The 22,341-nt window shown below is 43.6% G+C and overlaps 1 protein-coding gene across 2 annotated transcripts in view; it reads right to left on the bottom strand.

The window, feature by feature from the left end:
- Positions 1-3,735: 3,735 nt before the first annotated feature.
- Positions 3,736-22,341, bottom strand: part of HisT (Histamine transporter) — an 89,012-nt gene continuing 70,406 nt past the window's right edge. For both annotated transcript variants that reach the window (XM_089543354.1, XM_089543353.1), the window contains exons 4-10: positions 20,547-20,711; positions 14,514-14,678; positions 13,371-13,524; positions 11,337-11,471; positions 9,560-9,842; positions 7,783-8,000; positions 3,736-5,084 (exon numbers count right to left, since the gene is read on the bottom strand). In XM_089543354.1, coding sequence (XP_089399480.1) covers positions 5,011-5,084; positions 7,783-8,000; positions 9,560-9,842; positions 11,337-11,471; positions 13,371-13,524; positions 14,514-14,678; positions 20,547-20,711 — 1,194 coding nt within the window. In that variant the 3' untranslated portion in view covers positions 3,736-5,010. The remainder of the gene's footprint in view (positions 5,085-7,782; positions 8,001-9,559; positions 9,843-11,336; positions 11,472-13,370; positions 13,525-14,513; positions 14,679-20,546; positions 20,712-22,341) is intronic.

Raw genomic sequence — 22,341 nt, 5'->3', positions numbered from 1 at the left:
CCCAACCCACTAGCACTAAGCAGATGGCGTCCAGCGATCCATGACCCAAAATGTAAACACAGTAACAAAATTGCAGACATGACCCACATTGTATGGACATGCCCTAGCTACAACGAACCAGACAGGAATATAGAGTCCTGGGAGGCTTTAATGGTCAGCCAGAAAAAAGAAGACCAAAAGAAAGTCATCCATCTGGCCCTGGACACCGCTGAATCCCAAGTGATCCCAGGCTGCTGAAAGGGGAGGAAGCTGACGACAGTCAAGACAGCCTTCATCGCCCTTTGATTTCTTCATGGGTGCAAATAAAGCTATTTATCATCTGGAGCCCTCCTCTACAGCTCCTTTATACATTTCTTTCACTCCCTCCTTTATCCCTTCCCTTACAGCGCTGTTCGGGTGTCCCAGCAAACCACAAACCTCTCAAAGACGTCTAGCTAGACGTCTCAGAGGTTTGTGGTTTGCTGGGGTCCACCAAGATGTGAGACAGTTACTGCACCATTTCCTTCCCTCAAAAACCAATTTTCAACTTTCAGACTACTTGGAGGAAGTTGGTGTGTGCAATGCGTGTGAAGCCAGCCAAAGATGTGGCCGGCAAGCAAGCCTCCGGCCTGGATATGGTACATCAAGTTCGGTGATGGTGGCCCCTAAGACACGTGGCCCAAGCTCACTGGCATAGGATGCTACATCGGCGCCACAGTGAGCATCTGCAGCCTGGCTACGCTCTAGCCCGGCGGAGCTTCCTGCGACTGGGCTTTGCCACTCCGCAGACAAGCCACCGCTTCCTTCCTCTCTTAACTCTTTCTCTGTCCATGTAGCTCAATCTCTGCATCTCGTTTTGTACTTTTGTATTTCTTGTTAAATGGCGTAACATAGTTAAGTTTTATGTTTTTAGTGTGAAAGTACTAGTATTGGCCTCCTAACCCAGAAAATGACGCTGTGTGGTGAAGCCTCTTAAGTTAGTCATGTGATGCAGGAAATGGTGGGAAATAAACGAAACTTCGAATTAGGGGTGACCTTGGCAAACCTGGAGAAATAAAATATTGCCACGACTGAATTTCGAAACCACGGCAGCGAGAACAGATCAGCTTCGCTGGCCACTGCAGGACAGCACTCTGACAGTTATCGCCGCAGCTGATCACGCTTCGTGTTAAACTGCAGCACACACTCGTGCTGTGCATTGCACGTCCTCGTCTTCATCAACTTCCATCTGTGCGAAAGTCACGAAAGGAAAGCAAACGCGCTTTCAATGTGCTTTCTGGTACACGGCGTTGGTGTCCACCTACAAGAACCTTCTTTTGCACAATATTTCGCAGTTAGCAACACTAAATTGCCTGAAATTTTTTACGCGACAGCTTAAACCACCCCGTTCTCCTGAAAATCTGGCGTGGGCGTTGTCGGCATAGGCCTTGTGAGTGAAAAATCACAGGCATGGCTCTGGCAGGCGGTGTCCATAGAGTAACCTAGGAGGCAGGTGGGCCACCTAGGTCACATGAACTTCCGGCGTCATCACAACCTACCCAATGGATAGTGAGCAAACTGCCCACCGCGGCAGGTGGCAGTTAAACTAATGATTGGTCGCTCGGGAAGAGCAACCTGGGCTACATAAGGCCCACCGCAGGAAGCACCTGCAATTAGAGGACAGCAGTACATCGCTTACTCGCTTAAGGAAGGGCAAGAGGACTCCTAAGGATCTATTAATGTAAAGTAGCAAACGACTTTCTGCATATACATACTGGAATTAATCCATTAGGCTATCAGGTCATACCCTCCAGGCAGAGCTAAGTGTCCTCTCAAACTTTTGTTTTTTGGTCATTACACTGGTACTACCTATGTTTTAATTATTTCACCATCCTTGACTTTTGTTTAATCCAGGTAACTTTGTAATTCCTCACTCATGTATGCTCCAATGCCTTGCCTTTTGGATATCACATTGTTACCTTAAGCTCTATATGTAAAAGTGTTTTGTTACTACTTTGATTCTGAGTAAAAGTTGTCCGAACTGCCATGAGGACCACATGCCTTCGGTCAGCAACTAATCAGACGTGACCCCTGTTGCTGGTCAGCAGTCCGAATCTCCTTCTGCACACGCGGTGCAGTAGTTTGCCACTCTGCCCCCTCCAAACTTCTGGAGTGTGCAGTGCTGGGTAGGTCGGCCCAGTTATACTCCATTTCATACATAAGCAGGCAACGCTCCGGAGGTTGCTGAAGTAGTGCGTCCGCAAAACCATATTACTCCGCCACATATCATTCATTCTTCTCGAAACACCGGTGATTGTTTGGACGAATACAAAAAGCGGTATAAAACGATGTAGTAGCATTGAAAATGACGGTCATAGCTGTGAGGCGCTCAGTGTTTGGGCTCTCTGGCCATAACTTTCACGGAGTGTGAACTACTTTTTGGGCGCGGATTTAGTAGAAGCAATTCACCCTACCAACCGCGTATCATACCGCCACTTGTACTTTTTGCTTCTCGAAATCTCGACGAGTCGCAGGACGAAAATGTGGCAAGAGGTAAAACGAAATCTAGAAGGTGCCAGTCACGGCACTTAAGATTTATCGCTACGAAATATGTTTGCGTTCGCTTTGGTTGTAAGGCGAACTACTTTTTGCGTGCGGACTTAACCTGCGCGGACAGGTGCGCTAGCTTTGGCAGCCTTGCCTGCTATGTATGAAATGGAGTATAGTTATGGCAGTGTCCATTCTATCGGCACTTGCTTCTGATTAGCAACTTAGGGCGTCGTGAGAAAAATTTTTCTGTGCTTTCCACGGCCCCGATTCTCCAGGCACAGTTCATTTTAGCCACTGCCAAAGTACCAGACTGACCCAGCTCTTACCAGTGATTGGCTACAGCATGAGTGTAGTCCCTGTGTTATTTCTTGTGGTTAGTCTTCACTACTGAGAACTTTGGAGGGCTGCGCTGCACAAGACCCATGCGGCTCGACACAGCCGAAAGCGGACACAGTGAATGATAGTTTGTGCCTAGTGTGACTCAGTAACACAGGGGATATATCTGCAACAAGGAAAAATAATTCAAATCTTAAAAAAGTGCTGATCATGAGGGTGAGGCAGGCCCGACAAAGTGAAAGCAAGGGCAGGGAAGGGCCAAGGATTTAATGGTGAGGGTGAGGGAGGAAAGGCAAATGTGAGGGCATCGGCCAACCTCTGGTGCCTACCAACGTGGCTGGCACCTAAACTATTCGGCGGCACTAATCGAACGGGTAAAGATGCGGGAAAAGATTTGGTAAACAAAGTACCCACATGGGTGAGGGAGGATATGTGTAAGGATGGTTTTCCCAGCTGAATCCACCCTAAGAAGTGACTCAAGGCGTACAGCTATACCAAGCATGACTCAAGGTGTGGCTCTGCCAACCCATACTTCGGTCTGTGTCATTGGAACACACCAAAAGCATGCCCAATGCAGATGGCCCTGGAGGGGAAGGCTACTGTAATGACATGACCAGAATGGCAATCCACTGACAATGCAGAATTGCAAAACCATTGAAAGCAGCACTGGTATGTTAAAATTTTGCTGCGACTATCTCGTGTAGACCCCAAGCAAGCACACGACAGTGATGCATTTTAGCCGTTAGCAGCTGCAATATGTCACTCACTGCAAGCATTTCAGCAAAGCAGAACTTACCATGCAGTGACTTCGTACCAGCTTTCGATCCCTCTAGTCAGTGTGCAGTAACAACAGCCCATGCACTACTAAATCAAGACGCACAAACGGTTAAAAAGACGGCGCCAATCATTTATGTAAAGGCAACATTACAAAGCTTTGAATCATACCGCACAATAAAAGGAAGCACTTCAGACAGCAGCCGCTTTGGGAAAGCCCGTGGTTATGGAAGCACCGGAAACTTTTAATCATTCTGTCCTGTCAGCAGCAACGACTGGAGAGATCATGCAGAATGCACAGCGTGAACACATTTTGTCGTAAATATGAAAGACAAGTGCAGTTCTGCAATACCCTGAAAATACTTTTGGCTATGCACATGACTGTAGGGTGGTGCTCAGACTAGTATGCTGCAGACAGCAGAATATATGGTCACACCCTCTTGTCACTCTGTACGAAGTTTTAACGTGAAGTAATCATTGTTCTTAGCTCTGCAACTTCTTCTTTTTACGAGATAAATATTGTAAAAAATGTTCACAAACACCAACAATTACTAAAGCTAATTATAAGCATGCTAGTCTGGTGGAGGGCAAGTTGACACAATCTTAATGTCCCACTAGCTGCAGAGCACCTAATGCTTCATCATACCCTGCAGCATAATTTCATTAATAATGATACCAGTAAACATAAAATCCTGCAAGGACACACTGCCCGTAACACAGTAAGGCTTATATAACATGTGTATGTTATGTATGCTTTATAAGCTACAACATATGTACTTATATAAATATTTTTTACTCAGGCACATCCCGCTACATTCTAAAGGGAATCCTATAGAATAACCCTTGATCTAGAACGCGTGCTACAACTACTGTCACAGCAAACCATGTCACCAACAGTAACTGCACAATTTTAAGCTTGAAGCCTCTCTCCCATCGCACCAGTCCTACAGCAGACATCAACGAAGAAAGAATACACATGCCTACAGCCATGCAGCAGCCATGGCTCATGATGAAAGTCGACTACTTCCTGAGTAAATAACAGTGCAACAAGAAAGACAGCACAAGGAGACCAACGGGACCAGCGCTGTTTTGAGCAGTGTCTCATTGCCTCCAAAATAAATTTTGTTGTTGCATTGTTCTTTGCTCTGGCAATGTGTTAATCCTTAACTCCCCCCCACCCACCATTCCCTTCCTGCAATATGCTTATGTGGTGATGAATTAGTGTAGCCTCCTGATGTATGTTCATAGGCCTGGGGATGAAGTGGAAGGTATGCTCGTAGGATGACTGGATGATTCAGGGTTACCATCCTGCAGCTAAGAAAAGTTAGGAGGAAGGAGGCTCCTTGTATACGTAGGACCCGTCTCATCGTTCAGGTCACGAAGATGCAATAGTCATGTGGACACAACAGCTGCTGGTTCGGCCTGAAGCTGAGCATGGCGCCTCCTCAGGTCCGAGCGAATTAGTGCTGCAAAAAAAAAAAGAAACAAACGATGCGCTGAATACACAGACTCAAAAATGCAGCACAGGTTACCGGAGCAGCACACGCTGCAGTAAGCACATATATGGGATTGAACACAAGGCACAGACCAAAAGGAAGAAATGCCTGTGCAAGTGTATAGCGCTTCAATATCAAGATTAGCACTTGATATGAATATTCCCAAACTAGTCATTAAATTTCCCAACATGGGTCTGACAAAAACAGTATCCCATTTGCTATTTCTTTGGGTATATTTCCATGGCTTTTCATGGAAATAATTCAAAATGATGGCCAGACCACTTACAACCACTCCACTTGGAAATCATCATCGGGGTTTCCAAAGATAAAAAAAAAGAGACTGTAGAGAACAATAGTGCTTCCATATCTTTACTGCCCAGGATTCAAGTGGGCGAACATTAACTTTCAAAAACAAAAAAATTTCGGTATTCTTGTGCTTGGGAAAAAGAAAAAGATACTAATCTCCTCAGGTTCCATTCCAAAAAACAATATGAGCCCTCCCTTTCAGTTCTGCCACAGATGTAACAAATAAAAAAACAACATAAGTCAGGAATACCAGCAAATTAACAGCTTTACCTAATTGGCTTAAAAATAGCAGCCCAAACAACTCGGACTTTAGAGTAGTTCACAGAGAAGATTGTTTCGTGCAGCTCATAGAGAAGTTCATTTAGAACAGTTTCCAGAGAAAAAGCAACTCCTCATTCTAGATATATTTATAACCAGAAGCTCAAATTTTCTGTAGCAGGATACAACTCCGCTGGCCAATCAGAACAGTGGACACAATCATGTTTGATTATATAAAGCCAGAGGTACCAAAATTCTTGAGCTTATAACTGCTGGTTAGCTTTTTGTTTAGCTAACAAGAAAAGCTTTAACAGTAGACTACTTTTTGCCACGTAGAAATCGTGTGTTACGGTCACTGCAGACGACGAGAAGTTGTATCCGACTATAGCTTCCTTGTCACAAAAATGGTAGCCCTTTTCGGCGTCTGCTCAAACCCAGTTATACTGAAATTCAAAGAGGATCGCAAAATAGTTCAACATATCGATAATTTGATATATAAAATACTGCAAATGATTAACTAATCTGCGACCTACAAGCAAGAATACATTGCACCCACACTAATGACACACTTCTTGCCGCAATGTGCTGCAAGCACACCACTCACTAGGCGTTGCGCTAAGCCTAACCTGCTTCACATCGAGACTGCCACGGATGATGTTTTCTAGCCACCGCCTATCGTAAGAGGTCTGACTATGCTAACGGTTCACCATAAATAAAATAATTTCATTAAAATTAAGGTACAAATAGTTTCAGCAATACCTTCAGCAGTGAAGAACAAGAGGCTAGGGCAGCCGCTAGGCTTTAGTTAGGTTGGCTTCACCATATGTCAGAGATGAGGCGCGGAAATGAGTACAAGAGATCGAAGGACACTCTCAAGCACTCCGCAAGTTCACCTCGTAAAGTGGTATCACAGCGCTATCACTGCCAGCAGGTGCCCAAGGCCGCACATCCGACCCATCTCTGCATGACCTATCTCCATCTCAGTAGTGACCAAACAGCGACGTTTTGAAGCGCCACTTGCAGGGGCGTGATGCACTGCTAAACATTTGAATGTTCCGCTAAACGCCAGTTCAATGAATGCGAACGAGCTATACTTTTCCATGGGATTTTCAAGAGGATATCCTGACTCTCCGAAATAAATAACAATTCAATATATCCGGGTTGGAATATATACAGCTGGAATGTGCACTGTTTTCACCTGCATTATGGAACCGAAAATCGCATCAAGCTGGAAAATTTCTGCTCAGTTCCAACTAGAAAATTTCCACTTCTAGCTAGCTCCAGCTAGAAAACCTTTCCTTTCCAGCTATAAATGAAAATGTAAATGCCATTTCCATCCACTCCAGCTAGAAATGCAGCTGGAAAAGTGCTTTTGCAGACAAAATTTGTGTCTCCGTTTTCATACAGGCTCGACAATAGTGAAATCTTAACAATGAAAAACAGGAACTCTGCCTACAAGTGTTAATTTTTTCGACAAACAGAAAAAGAAAGCTCAGGATAGCTCAGTGAGCAAAGAAAAAGTTATAACTGTACCATTAAGAGACAGAAAGAGAGGAAGAAAAAGTGAATCAGAAAAAGTGCTAGTGGACAATGTTTGAGATAAAATCAACATGAGAAAATTACCTTGAGCAGAAAAATGCTATCACCAGACAGATAAAGGGCAGCCAGTTAGAGCGATAGTGTATACCAAGGTAAGAAAGATGTAAAAGAGTGCAGCGAGAGAATGAGGTGGAGTGGTGAAATAAGGAAAAATCTCCGGAATAGCATGGCTGCAATTCAAGGAAGGCAGGGCTATTTTGGCAACAGTGGTTTTTGTCCTAGAGGAGAACTGATTCGGCTGATGATGACAGTAATGACAATAACATTGATGGTGACCTTGATGGTGATGCAATATGATGGTGATTGCAATATGATAGTCTGAATGCTTTATTTATGAGAAGAGTGGGATTGCAAGCTACACACACGCAATACTGTGCAATCTCATGTAAGGGCCACACCCTCGTATGGGCTGCACGCACCTCGTGTTTTGGAACACATAACTGAGAAAAAAAATATAGTTATGTTTTTTTGTAATTTGTGTTTCAGCAGAACGAAAGGCACATACCTGTGAGTATGGAGCCGACGAGCAAAGCACCTGATAGGGCAAAATTGGTAGTGCGGTCACCGTACGTAGTAATGAGTTGGCCAGCAGCCATGGTAAACAGGATGCCAAACACCTGGGCTGAAGCATTGAGCAGGCCTGAAGATGTGCCCTCAGGCTCTGGAAATGTCACCTCCGCCGCAAATTCAAAGCCCAGTGGGAGGTAGCCAGTCATGAAGAAGCTGCATAGCACAATAGTAGCACAAATGAGCTTACGCCATTCGCCTTATTTCTGCAAATTCCACACAGTGAAGAAAATGGAATGCAACATTTTTGCCAATAGTAAGTGGTTTGTCAGGTTGACTTGCCAGAAGTCACTGCCAGAGCAAACACTCATAACCTCTCACAAGAAATTGTTGAGCTCAACTAAGCTCACAAGCTGAGCAGTAGTATTTCACCTTGTGACAGAATTTGTGACTTGAGGTCCCCCTCATAGCCTGTTCAATTAGCACCAAGCCAGTTATGGCCCTGAGCACTTTCACCTACATACTGAAGCTTACCGAATCCCTGAGACTGAGCAGTCCAATATAACTTAATTTTCACTGGCTGGCAAAACAAACCATCCACATTCTCTTGGATGTGGATGGTTAGCACAATAAAAGCGAATATGCATAATGAAATGAGGGGCTCGTTATGACATGCATATCAAGGAAGTCAACAGTCACTGAAACAAAGGAAAGCACAGGGGAACATTTCTATGTCCTTCAAATTTGTGGACTTTATCAACGGAAAATTAGCAGTGCAACCATTTTGTGGCTGGTAATCATTTTATAGCTGAAAGCAGAAGAAAAAACAGCCCCCATCTTTTTCTGCTCAATAGCATAACAAGGGCTTCGGTTCTGGCAGTCTTGCTGCCATAGGTAACATAAGAGGTTCTTACTCAGCTGCCCCCTTCACTGCCTGATCATATTCCGCATAACACTCATGGTAACATAGGACGTTCTCTATGGCCGCCACAATGGGCGGGGCTGGTAAGCGCTTTCAAGGTTAGGTTGCACACAATATAAATATCCTCGAAAGTAAAAGAATTGTTCACCGCCGCCATAGCTCAGTTGGTAGTGCACTGCATGTGACATACAGAGGTCGTGGATTCAGATCCATGGGGCATGTGGCTGTTTTTTTCTTCTACTTTCTAATCAATTACCTTGCAGCCATAAAATGATAAGACTACTAATTTCCAGGGGTGCATGAATATTCAGAATTTTTAATACGAATATTCTTAAATTCCTGACTATTTGCCAGCGATTGTATACTATGCCTACTATCATAAATTCAATCGTGACAAAACCACAATATTTGGGCAAATTTTCACCCTTGCCCGAGGGGCAAGGATGAAAAGCATGACCCTGTCAGTTGCTACGTAAGGCTTTGGGTGTGTTGTAAGAAACTGCCACAGCAGATAAACAACACAAAACTTGTGCTAGCAAGCTCATAGCTGCTAAAGGTTTTTTACGGTTTATGGGGATTTAACGTCCCAAAGCAATTCAGGCTATGAGGGACACCATAGTGAAAGGCTCTGATATTTTTCGACCACCTAAGGTTCTTTAACGTGCACTGACATCACACAGTACACGGGCCTCTACAATTTGCGTCCATCGAAATTCGACCACCGTGGCCGGGATCGAACCCGTGTCTTTCGGGTCAGTAGCAGAGCACCATAAACATTGAGCCACCACGGCGGGTTATAGTTGCTAAAGGAGTAAGGAGATTACTGCGTATGAGTACGCCAGTCAGCACTCACCCCAGCAGGCAGGTGACGACGAACAAGGGCCACAGTGTCCCTACGCCCAGCACAAAGGTGTAAGCGACCATTCCCGCCAAGGAGAGCACATAGACGACAAGGGTGGTCTCCTTGTAGCGATGCGTCTCATCGAGAACAACACCACAGATGACTGACCCAAGCATGCCAGAGAGAACAAGGGACAGCCCCAACCAGCCAGCAGTTGCCTCGTGGCCTGGGTAGTAACTCAACACAACCTGGTTCAGCAGTGTGGAGATGGCATAAAATGTGCCCACGTTGATGCCTGCATGGTGAAAAATAAGGCATTCTGTTACCACCTTGTCAATAAGTTTCTGAAAAGGAACATTCAAAATAATTATAAGGCTGTCATTATGATAGACGTGCCAGAGTATGCATTAGCATTAGCGTTCCCTCCGGATGGAGCAGACGCCGCTGCTGATAGAGTCAGGCTGTGCGAGCGGGTGGCGTGATCCAGTCAGTCAATCCCCATGTGAAGAATAGTAGAATGGGCACGAAAAAGGACAAAAAATTTAGGGGCGATCGATTACGTTGACGCAGAAGAAATTCGATAGCATTCTTCTTTCACTTGCCAATCTATTCCAGCTCGGATTCCATTCCAATTCTAACTATGGAGCAACACAGAACGTATCACATTGTTAGATTGCAGCGAGTCCTCATATCCCTACTGGCGCTGTGGGGCAGCGGTTAAGCGATGCACTATTTCACTGGCAGGTGGCTGTTTCAAACATAGCCATCGGTGGGAGCTTGTGAGACCCAGGCTGCTCTCCCAGTGGCAAGGAATAGCTACCGCAAGCCTCATATATGCATACAGAGATTTCTTCGGGAAGCTGTATATTTTGAAAGCAGGCTTCCAGTTGTCCGAAGCTGTATATTTTGAAAGCAGGCTTCCAGTTGTCCGAAGCTGTATATTTTGAAAGCAGGCTTCCAGTTGTCCAAGTCATTTTCATTTTGCTAAGTCCTTCTTTGTCCCACGTCGTCCTCCTCTTTACTACAAAGTGGAGAGGGGGAGGGAGACAGTTGACAGCTGGCAGGTGCAGAGGGCAAATACCCCTAAGCACCACCTAGCGGGTGGAGACTTCACACAGGTGCTGACACCGTTGCAGTGACGCCGGTGGACAGTTTTTGCCTTCATGGCCCTTCTAATGCTATCACATCACAAAGAAAATTGCCCGCCCCGCCCCGCCAGGGCTGATTACTGTGTTATCACAGTTATGGATGCTCCACCCCAGTAGCTTTCGTTCATTGCCAAGAAAAGCTGTTGCCGAGTACAGTTTGCACAAACTTGAACAAGTAGCGAAAGGAAAGTCTCCGTCCGCTGACAAACATTTTGACAAGAGGATTTGGTTCATATAGATCCAGACGAACAAAAGCACAAAAAATAATCTAGAAACACACAAAGATGTGCCAAAATAATGCAATGTCATTACCAATACTGAAGCACAAATCACAAGCAGGTCATAATTTTATGACCTTTTGTGCAAACTAAGTTTGAGAATGATATTCACAAAACTTGTACATCAGAAAAACATAAACTCTACATCACCTTTCTCGAATGATCGCAAGGCACCACTAAAAACCCATACAATATCCCACTAAATACTCGGGAACTTTATTCTGCCAGAAGTCACCATTTTCATTTTGCTAATAGAAAGAAGCAAAAAATATCACAGAAAACTAACACTATTCAGTACTGAGCATAAATGAGCCAACACATGAGAAAGTGAAAGAACGATCACATAGCACCGAGCATACTAACCATAGGTGATCAACAGCAGCATGTAATTTGCGTTGCAAACCAGGTTTCGCATAGAGTGCCAGTACCCTGCAGGGTCGGACTGCTCTCGAGACACCTGCGCCCTGCTTGGCGGACGTGGTGGCTTGTCACGGAAACCTGAAAAGGCACACGATCTGTGACAAATGTTTAGCATAATGTGGCAAGCAACAGTTCCTTGTGTTGATGAAGGAAATATTCATGCTGTACAACAAGGGTTTCAAAAACACGGTCTGTAAGCCACAAGGATTTGAGCCATTGTTCTGAGCGAACCTCACTCACTCCCTCCTTTTCTGCCCCCTGATAACTTACAGCTAAACATAATTGTCTCAATGTCCACTAGTCCTAGCCTAAATCAACAATCCGCTTTTCATGACAAGGACCTAGAAAATTTGAATGCAACACGAAACATAAAGCAACTAAAAAAAAAAGGCTTTGATCAAAGAGTGTTAGTTCACTTATTTGCTTTTTTTCTCTTTGAAATGCCTTTGTTAATATTTGTTTATGCTGTACTTTTTGCTTACACAACATCTTTCTTCTTTCCCCTTTCCACCACTGGCCCCTGAGGGGAACAAAAGCTTATCAGTGCAGCCCAGCATGTGCAGTGATGTGAGCTTGAGACACCTGCTATACAATGTCTAACTGTCACAGTTTCGAGAGGACCAGGTGCCGTTCTTATCAACAATACACTGGGCCTGCTCTTTCATGCCCTCTTCTCACTCTAAAAACAGCTCAACCAATGGATTCCCTCATGCTGCTTACTTGACTGATGCTTTTTGCTAGTTCTTTCTTTTTTTTTTTCTGATCCTAGTCCTTATCAGACACTATATTAACCCACTTACTTCCGAAGCAGGGAATTTTTAGAATAATCGCTTTAAATATGCATAAAAAGATAGCATCACATGCTTGGCTACTAATGTTTGGATAGCGGTTTCCATGCCAGATGACACTAGTTGCCCACTAGTTTCAAAAGCTTATAATAAGCAGGAAAAAAAGATTTTTTTTCTCACACACTTCTTTTGAGCATGATCCTGGTTTTTTGGAAGGACCGAAGTATCATTGGCGGAGCAATGAACGAGCTGTTTTTAGGCAGTGAGTTAGATACAGACTACAAAGATCCTATGCTTTTAGATACTGAAAGCAGTGTGTGCAATTTCATCTGCAAAGTGACGATTAGAACTCGAACTTCAAGCCTGGTGCTTCAGACTTAGCTTGAATGCCAGCTGGAAAGCCGAAAGCTTGCAAGGAAATATTCTTCGATATGATGTACTGGCTGTTTACAACCACTACATACTTCATCCGAACGCAAGTGAAAAAGAATTTACTACATCGAGAGGGAAGTTTATATTGTTGAAAAGATTGATGACGAGGCTATGTTGTACTGATACAAAAGGACGTGAAACCAGCTGTAGCTCCATCCAAAATGCATCCAGAGACTTGCACATTAAAATTTTTCCATACCAGAAACCATTGTGCAAATGTTTTTAGTGTACAAAGCTCAGGGCAAAAACACTGAAAGCTGTCAAGAAGTGAATTGGGCAAGTTGCACATTATTCATCTTAAGAAGGGAAGCGAGAACTAGGATGACCTAGATAATGCTTCCCTTCTTAAGATGAAGGCTGTCAGGAGTGCGACAAATGCCACTTCTCACTTTACACACCTGATTGCTTCTAGACTTCTCACAATTAAGAAAAATCTTATTTGCTCTAGATTTGTGATTGTCTTGAGAGCCAAATAAAATAAAAATTTGCCACTGACAACATTTTCAGCATGAGCTAATACTGATCCTTTCCAGGAGCCCAGGTTGTGTTGTGCCCTCACGGACGGAACAGCAAAAGCAAATGGGCTAAAGAGTTACTTAATTGGCAAATTACTGCCATGTATAATAAAATGCATAGTTTGAACGGAACACATTGTATTAAGAAAGCTGTCAACCAAAACTGCAACAAGCGAAGTCACCACTACCAACTATGACAGCAATGAGAAGCACCACAAATAGAATTGCAAAACATGACTTGCCAACCACGATGGCGATGAACATCAGGCTGCTTGTGATGGCCACCCCATAACATAGGATGCTCAATCCTTGGCCAATCTCTTCCAGGCCTTCCAAACTTTTTGGATCTCCAGCTACCACTTGTGGAGGAACCAGAAATCCCAGTGCAATTCCCAGCTGTAATCAGCCAGAGGCAACATATGAGGGTCGGATACTAAGGGCACATTTTGCAGCTATACGCACTGTATTTACTCGATTCTAATGTGCCCTCAGCTGTAACAGTGCAATGCCTTCATCTGGAATGCGCACCAGATTTTCATGCTTCGTTAAAGAAAGGAATATTCTTCACACATGGAACAACCAACCTTTTATCGCAACCCCTCTAACATCGTGGTGAAGTAAACAATGCCACTGCATCTGTAGCCTTTCCCTATCTGGCTGTCAAAATCCCCATCACTCATTGTTGTTGATGGAAGCCACCTTGTCATTTTCAACAGCCCAAACCATTTCATGCTCAGTGCCACCTGTGGAACTTGAAATTCCACACTTCTTGAAGGCCTTGATGACAAACAACTGCAGACGTAATTGAGCACCATGCATCCTTCATCCATCCCACAAAGCCCTGCAGCCGGGGGCACACTTCATCCGATTGCTGGAAGACTGTGAACAGCAGCCTTCTCCAGCCCATTAAAAAACTCTTCCTAATCGACTTGCTGGGGAGGATCCTATCCCTCCACTCCCTCTCCACCAATCCTGCACACAAGTTTCAGGAACATCAAATACAAGCGAGATGTCCTGATTTCCACTTGCCTCCGCACACAAGATCACCTTTTTTTTTTCAACCCGACATCGTGGTGAGCTCAGTAAGTCTTCACAAATGATGCTTCCATGCTGGCTCAAGTCCAGGTCAGAGTCTTACTGATGGGACTTTTCAGATGCTCGCAAGGCCTATCGGTGTCCATGACCATGCTGGCCATGTACCATGTCCACGACTGCAGTAGGTGATAAGGCGATTGCGGCACGCAAGAGATATAAAGCCACCATTTTGTTATGCTGATGACAATAGGGCGTTGTTGGTGCAGTTTCATTTTCGTACAATATTCTAATGCACATGTACTAAACAAAGCTATGATGCCGCATTCAGTGCTTAGAAAAGAACAAGATACCTGGTTGCCAAAGACACCGACAGCACATGCGCGGGACACCTCCTCTGCGCTGAACCAAACAGCTGCCAGGCGTGGTGGGATGCTCAGGATGAAGATCTGTGACATTGCTACCACTGTCTGGCCCACCAGACACACCACGAACCGGTCCTGCTCTACACTCAGTACCTGCAGGCAAGAGAGTTCATTTAACCAAATTAGAGGATAGTCCCAACACAATGTCTAAGGCGGCAAGCATACATTTTAGTCGTTAGTCTATGTGGACAGCCTACCTGGATGATGTCCCACTAATCTGTACCTCAACAGCAAGCCAAGTAAGGTCTATAAAACACTGGTTCTGCAAGTGTACACCATATGTTTACTGTCGCTCTGAAGGAAAAAAGAAGACAGTTTACTGGCTAAATTTTTTATGCCTTAACTCTGTCACATTTAACAGCACAGACTAGAGCACTGCATGGGCTCAGGCTCGCCCAAATTCTCGGGCCAGGAAAAAAGTTGTTTCACCGGGCCTGAGCCAGATTGTAGCTTGAAACTGCAAGCCTGGGCCAGGCACTGACTGGAAGTTGCAGGTCCAAGCTGGGCTCGGGCCCATACATAAAGGGCCTGTGTCAGGCCTTGGATTCATTATTGCTGGGTATGAAGTACACTTGGCACGTTACAGGAGCGATACGGATGAAACAGGGCCATGGTGTGGGCTGAGAAAAAAAAGTTACTCAGTTCATTTACTTACTCTGTTTGGTGTCTAATTTAGTTGCAGTTTTTCTCACGCGAGAAAAATGACAACAATACTGGATTTTTTTTATCCTGCTGGCTGGAATGACTCCGAAATTAAAGAATCTTAGCACTCAAATTTCACCAGAAAGATCTTTGCTGATGAGGAATGATAGTTAAGCTACAAATGACATTTGTAGGTCGAGTTTAATGGACGTCAGTTACAGTGCAATGTCCAAGCAACTTAAGGCCGGTTCACATGCAAGCGACTGAGCGATTGAGCGGCGCGTCGCAGCGAAAATTTCCAACTTGTTGAAACCTCACCGCTCGTCGCAGTGACGACTCAAAACAGGTTTTTCCGCCACGGCGACAGGATTCGCTAGCATTTTTGCTGGCATGTGAAACAGGCTTTAGGATGCTCACAACTGGCCACTTTAAACAACACAAGAGAAGTTAAATGCACCTTTCAGTGATTGACGAGCTGCCACAAACTACCACTTTCAAAACTTAGGAGCTTCTCGCAGACGATATCACTGTTCAAAAGCCAAGTGGGCGAACGAAGCTCATCTTCTCTCCTATTTGTGTTTACTAGGGGTGTGCAAATGTTCTAAATTTCGAATATGAATACGAATATGTTTGATATTCTGTTCATATTCAATTTGAGAAATGGTGTTTGAGAATTTTTTTAATATTCACCAGTGACTGAAAACAATTGCACCAACTATAAATAAATACAGCCATGGCGAAACCATAGTATCTGTGCAAATTATCTCAAGACTGAGTTTAAAGTGCCAGGAAAACAGTACAAAGTCATCCTCTTCACTTTTTTTTTTTCCCACCATTTATCACGTGGATTGATATTTATCACGTGGATTGATCACTCTCAGACGCTGCTAGGCTTGGATCTCATGCGCAATGTGCCTGTGCTTGTGCCAATGTGCTTTCCTCTCGCTTATGTCCGCGTTGTTCTTCCAACCTGCTGAAACGGCATGCTCGTCATGGGTTTTTCACTGTTTGTTTGATAGAGCCTCCTCATAAGGCTTCACTGCATTTTCATATTTTCGGCAGTTTCTTTTTCAGGGGCGCGGGTCATTTTATAAATTGATCTTTGGGTAACTCATGCATTTCTTCCGGTCATTTGAAACCCAAATTAATGAGGTTTCACTAGCCATCATGTTACTTTAGTTGCTCATTATGTACCAATCATGAATTAAATTTTGTTACTCATTTTGAATGGCTGCATAACAAGTTCCATATCGTTATACTGTCCAATTGAACAGTATGCATATCTGTGCACATCATGCTTTTTTATATAGTGCTTCAGTCCAGTGTTAATTACTTCAGTTCCCAAAACTGTACACCCTTTAAAAAAAAAGATAAAGGTTTGGTTTATTGGTGTTTAACGTCCCGAAGCAACTCAGGCAATGAGGGATGCCGTAGTGAAGGGCTCCGGAAATTTCGACCACCTGGGTTTCTTTAACGTGCACTGACATCGCACAGCACACGGGCCTCTAGAATTTCGCCCTCATCGAAATTCAGCTGCTGCGGCCGAGATCGAGTCCGCGTCTTTCGGGTCAGCAGCCGAGCACCGTGACCACTGAACCATCGCGACAGGGTTCAAAAAGATGAAGGCATCACCGTTTGCCTGTTTACATTTTTCCAGAATTTTTTTTTTCCATAGTGAACAGATATTCGACTTGATAATCAATGCCATTTTTTCATCATATTCGTATTCAATACGTATTTGAAAATTTCCATATTCACACACCCCTAGTGTTTACCAAACCAATTTCTTCAAGAGTTATTGTGATTTTAACGCCTTTGCCGGCCATATATTTTCTGGTGTAGTGCGGGTCTACATGCACACAGTGAGCAATTCATCTCTTGCGCTGATGCCAGAATAGGACCGGGCCGGCCCAGAGCCAAGCCTCACACAGAGCTTGCCTGGCTCAGCAGAGTGATCATTTAGTGGGCCCACGCCTGGCTTGGACTTGAAGTTGCGGGCCTCAGAATGCAGCCTATAGCACCCTAGCACAGGAAACCACCAAGTTGTACTTTCTAGTGCCAAGAGCTATACCTAAAGCATTTCTGAAGAATGCTCTATAAACAGGGCGCCATTTTAAAACTGAATGGAACAAGAACCTAACGGCAGTAGCAGAAACTGCACGTTTGCAGTGGGGCTGATGTAAACAAAAGCAGCAGCTAGGTTTTTTGGTAACATCAAGCTGGTAATATCAAACCTCTTCAAGCTTTTAGATTTTCCTGACACATGACTACAAGAAGCAAGCACAAAAAGAAACTGAAGAATTATGATGCACTTTCCCACTGTTTGATAACTGAAGCTGCCAGTTACCATTCTGTTGCTGCCTAACTGGCATGAAATGAAAACTTGCTAATACACTGGCCAAACTGAACACAGGTTTTTCCCTGCAGCTTTAAATTTGCTTGTCTGAACAGCTCTCCTTTTGAAAGGTGATGACGAAAATTCTGCAAGGTGGAGTAGGTTTCCGTCAAGCAAGGTAGTAATTAAGGTGCTGAGCGCTACAAACCTGAGCGCAGGCTGAGTCCAGCCCTTGGCAGATACGGCTGCTGAACAAAATGTTTTTTTTTTTAATTGGGAAATTTCTAACAAAACTGTACAGCTTTCTTTCTTAGCCATACGGCTCTCCTTATGTAGATGCTAATGAACAATTACTCTTTTGATAAGTTCTCTTTATAACACATCCCAACTTTTGCGGATCTAGAGGTCATTATTACTGCAAGTGTAGATATCTGGCTTGTCAATTATGGTGTGGAAAACACTGGCATAGCTCTAGCATGCAAGATTCTGCCATAGACATCCTATGATAATCAATAAAACCTGCTCTAGCAAAATTATAGATAGCATTGCAAATAAACTTTTTAAAGTTTTCATAAAGAGAGATTCCAGTTTCTCTGTTACTGTAGCAAATAACATAGTCCTTGAGCACACTTTTCAAATTTCTGGGTACTTAATTGAGTTCAAAATAAAGTGGTTCTTCTCTTCCAAATTTTAGTATTCTAATCATCGACCTGAACTCACTTGGGGAGTATCCCTGTAATGGCTCTCTCAGCAACACAAAATGGCTAAAAAATCTAATCTGTCATGTTAAAAATGAAAGGACGAACCTTTCACAAAGAAAAAGCTGTTCCTTAAAGCTCCGCAATGCAAAGAAATCCAGGAATTTTTTCTGCATGACACCAAAACGGAGTGCATGAGGAGTGCAGGAAGCATAATAGAAGGGAGGGGCTGAAGAGCATGAGTATAACCGAGAATAGAATACAAATTACCCATGAATTAGTCATTTTTAATTAATTAGATCTTTAGATAACAATTTTTATAGTAGCTGATGTCCACCATGGCTGACAGTTAGAATATGAAAAGATTTTCTCTCTACTTCGAACTCTCTATGATTAGTTTTTTTTTAAGTGTTTGCTTAAATATCCGGTAAAATGCATACTGTTATGGAGTAATAATAAACCATTTCCTCTTTTTCATTACCACAAAATCCTGCTATTCACACAGTGATGATCCACCAACATATCTGGGTTGTATGGATCCAGTCATTTCCTAAGACAAATTTAGCGGACGTTTAAGTTCTACCTGAAGGGTATGATGCGATAGCGCTAATGGGTCCCTTCAGAGCAATGCTGCCAACCATAGGGATTTTCCCCTAGATCTAAGGAATTTGAACGTCATTTAGGGGAAAAGGGATTTTTTGTATAATCTAGGGAAATTTCATTCGCTCGGAGAATTATTCTTTCTCCCTCAAATTGTGAAGACAGTACAAGCTTTTCGTTGTTTTTTCTCTACAACTGACGGAGGCCCGCACAGCACTGCCGCGCGCTCGAGTAAAGCCTGTTTTACATGGCGGTGAAAATGCTTTGTTGCTGCAGCGCAAAAGCTGTTTATAGCAATTGCGGCGGCTCCAGCAGTCAGAGCAGCGATGTTCCAACAAGTTACAAATTTTTCGCAGCGCTGCGCTGCTCAATTTTCAGTCGCTTGCACGCATGTGAACCAGCCTTTACACGGACGTAGTCGGACATGTATGGTCTCTGACGTGGCCAATGGCACCCGCTGCTGTGATCTGGCGCGCCACCGCCTTCCCTCAACATGCGCGCCCCTTACTCACGCTGTGTTTGGAGCTCGCTGCACGACGTGAAATTCCTATTCAAGAAAGCATATCTGCATGTTTATTTTGATAACTAGAACAAATCAAGGTTGCCATTTCTTTGATAAAGGAGCGCTGTGTTGGAAATCTGAGCTAGTCTAACTGAGGGAACAATTGACGGTTCACCCGCTGCGGTGTCTCAGTGGTTATGGCGCTCGGCTGCTGATCCAAAAGACGAAACTTCGATCCCAATCAAATTTTGATGGAGCCATAATTCTAGAGGTCCGTGTACTGTGCAATGTGAGTGCACGTTAAAGAACCCCAGGTGGTCAAAATTTCCGGACCCCTTCACTATTTCATCCCTCATAGCCTGGGTCGCTTTGGGAGGTTAGACCCTCCATAATCATAAACCATAATTTCAAGTTCCATCATGACAAAGTGAGTTGAGGTCACGAGAGCAAATGAACAAGCAGATTTTATATCGCAGTTTCCATACACTCTGCAAGCGACCTCCAGGCATTTTGTACATGGTATCCTTCGGCTGAAGTCTAGACCCACACATGAGGGAAAAAAATTCAGTGAATTCCACATGCCGATGCATGTTTACTAATATCTTGCGTACAGTGAAAAAAAAAGACACATATGATATACAGCCTTTAATTCGTAATTTCCAAAGAGCGTTACGGTTTATCTTGTAGCTTCATTTAGAAGTTCATTTTACATCCTTCATTTTTAATTTACAGCTAATTTGCTTACAAACGTCTGGTATAGGGTAGCTGCATGATAAAACTTGTTACTGGACTACGCATAAGTATACATTTTTTTCACTATTGAACACTATTTTTCGTATCTAGGGAAATCTAGGGAATTTTGGTTGCAAATTGAGGGAGAAGCGGCTCTGGAGGTTGGCAGAACTGCTTCAGAGACACTACGTTGCGGTAGTGTAATGACATCACGACCCAGACCAATGAGGAATTATGTAGCGATGTCATCAATGTTGTACTGGGCAATCGGTGTAGCGTGTTTGAATTACCCACGCAAGGTAATGTGGCTGTGATGTCGCAGACCTCTCAACCAATCCGGATTTTTTTTGTCACAATGGCAATGCAGGGCTTTCCACTGAATGAGACCCATAACACTATTGCGCTAAAAAGCACTGTGATCACAATCTGTACCACCAAATTCAATGCCAGACCTTAATCCAAGAGCCGGCACAAGTTCCCAAGGCTCCCAGGATAACAACAAATCGAAGTCCTCGTCGCTCAAGCAGCCAGGCAGCTGGGAAGATGAGTGGCACGTAGGTCACCATGTACACCACCGCTGTCCAGTTCACAGAGAGTGCATCTACGCCATAGTAGCCCTGCATGCACGACAAGTTCTCTTGTATCTGGCAAGCCACAGGCGATAGCAAGCGGTTAGTAAAAGTAATAGTGATTATAGCCACATGGCACACAGCTGAGCGGTAGCTCGCAAAAATCTGTGCCTTATCTGAGCCACAAAACGTTTGACCTTTATGAAGGCTTTTAGGGCCTCTCAAGTGCAGCATACATAAAAAAAGGCACTCAAAAACCAGTCAGTACATCAGCTACCGAAAGCACTGCACTTTCCACCTTAATTGTCACGACAGCAGAAAAATTTTTCAGCCCAATTCTTTTTTAAACATATTACATGTACTGTTGTAACATGGCCCTGAGGAAACACTCAAGTTAATGCCATCCAATTTTTGTTCTTCATAAAAATCAATGTTGCCTTCTCGTGACAACGCTGATATTTGTTCGCAGCAAGTTGCATTTACTGCTGAGAAAATTGGATTTAAAATGGAGTATTATTTTTCCTGCCACTAGGTTCAAATTAGTGACATCAGTAATTAAAAAAATACTGTGGTCAGCGTATGGAAGTGAATGTCAGCATAGCGTAGCCTCAGAGGTCCGCAAAAGAAAAAAATAACAACGTTACGACGACATCGCTGTTTGATTGCAAAATCAACTAGTGATGGCAATGCCCATATTTCATTTCCTGGCTGCATGTCCATTGAAAGTAGCCTCTCTGTCATTAGAACGTGGTAATCTACTGATACAAACCAACTTCATTCATCCTCAATGGCCCTTCATAGGGAATCTGAAGACAAACTGAAGTTGGCCTGTAATGAGAGTTTACCAGATTCTAACGACAAAGATGCTACTCCCACTGAACATGTAGTTTTTATATGCTAGAAAAGGCGAAAAAAAAATGAAATACAGGCATTATGATCACCAGCCGATTTCACAAGGAAACTGCGGTGCATCAAGACAGTCTCTGTTGTGCAGAACCTGGAGGACAGGCTACACTGACATTCACTTCAAAATGGGGACCATGGAGTCTGTTTTGGAGTTGGCATCACAGGCTGAAGAAGTATGGAGAGCCTTTTAATATACTTGAATGCAACAGGACCAAATCTTATGTTCAAATCAAACAAAAGTTCAAATTATGCAAGTCTGAAATAACGACCACAAAGCGTCTAAGATGAGGAAAAAGAAGGCACAAGCCTTAGGTGCTGCAGCTTTGCATCAAGAAGTGTGGCATTGAGAACTGGATCAGCTTATGAAGTTTATAGATCACCAAACTGGAAACATAATTACACACAAATCTAGTGCAAAGGTACAGCCTGTTTGCAGTTTGTACACCAGTGTAAACCAAATAATATGCTTGCATTTTTGTACATTAAATGAAAATAAAAACCTGTATTTTACCACTTGTGTCTTGTATACACGACTGTAGTCGCACAATGCTGCTTTTCTAAAAGACACCCAAAGGGCATATTTGACAAAGAGGAAGACTTGCAACAGGTGTTTCTGAAATATACAGTATTGTGCGGTTTTATCGTAAAGACTTTCAAAATTTTTCTTACCTCAACCGCTGGCTCATTTGTGGTGAAACTGCACAGAGAGCTTGCGTATTATGGTAACTTTTGTATCGTAGCAAGTTTTACAACGGTACTTACTTAGTTGAGC

The sequence above is a fragment of the Amblyomma mixtum genome, chromosome 5 (genome assembly GCF_055824585.1).
Source record: "Amblyomma mixtum isolate Tamu chromosome 5, ASM5582458v1, whole genome shotgun sequence".
NCBI lineage: Eukaryota > Metazoa > Arthropoda > Arachnida > Ixodida > Ixodidae > Amblyomma > Amblyomma mixtum.
Note: the sequence above shows the minus strand (reverse complement) of the source record. Positions and strands in the feature narration are given on the sequence as shown.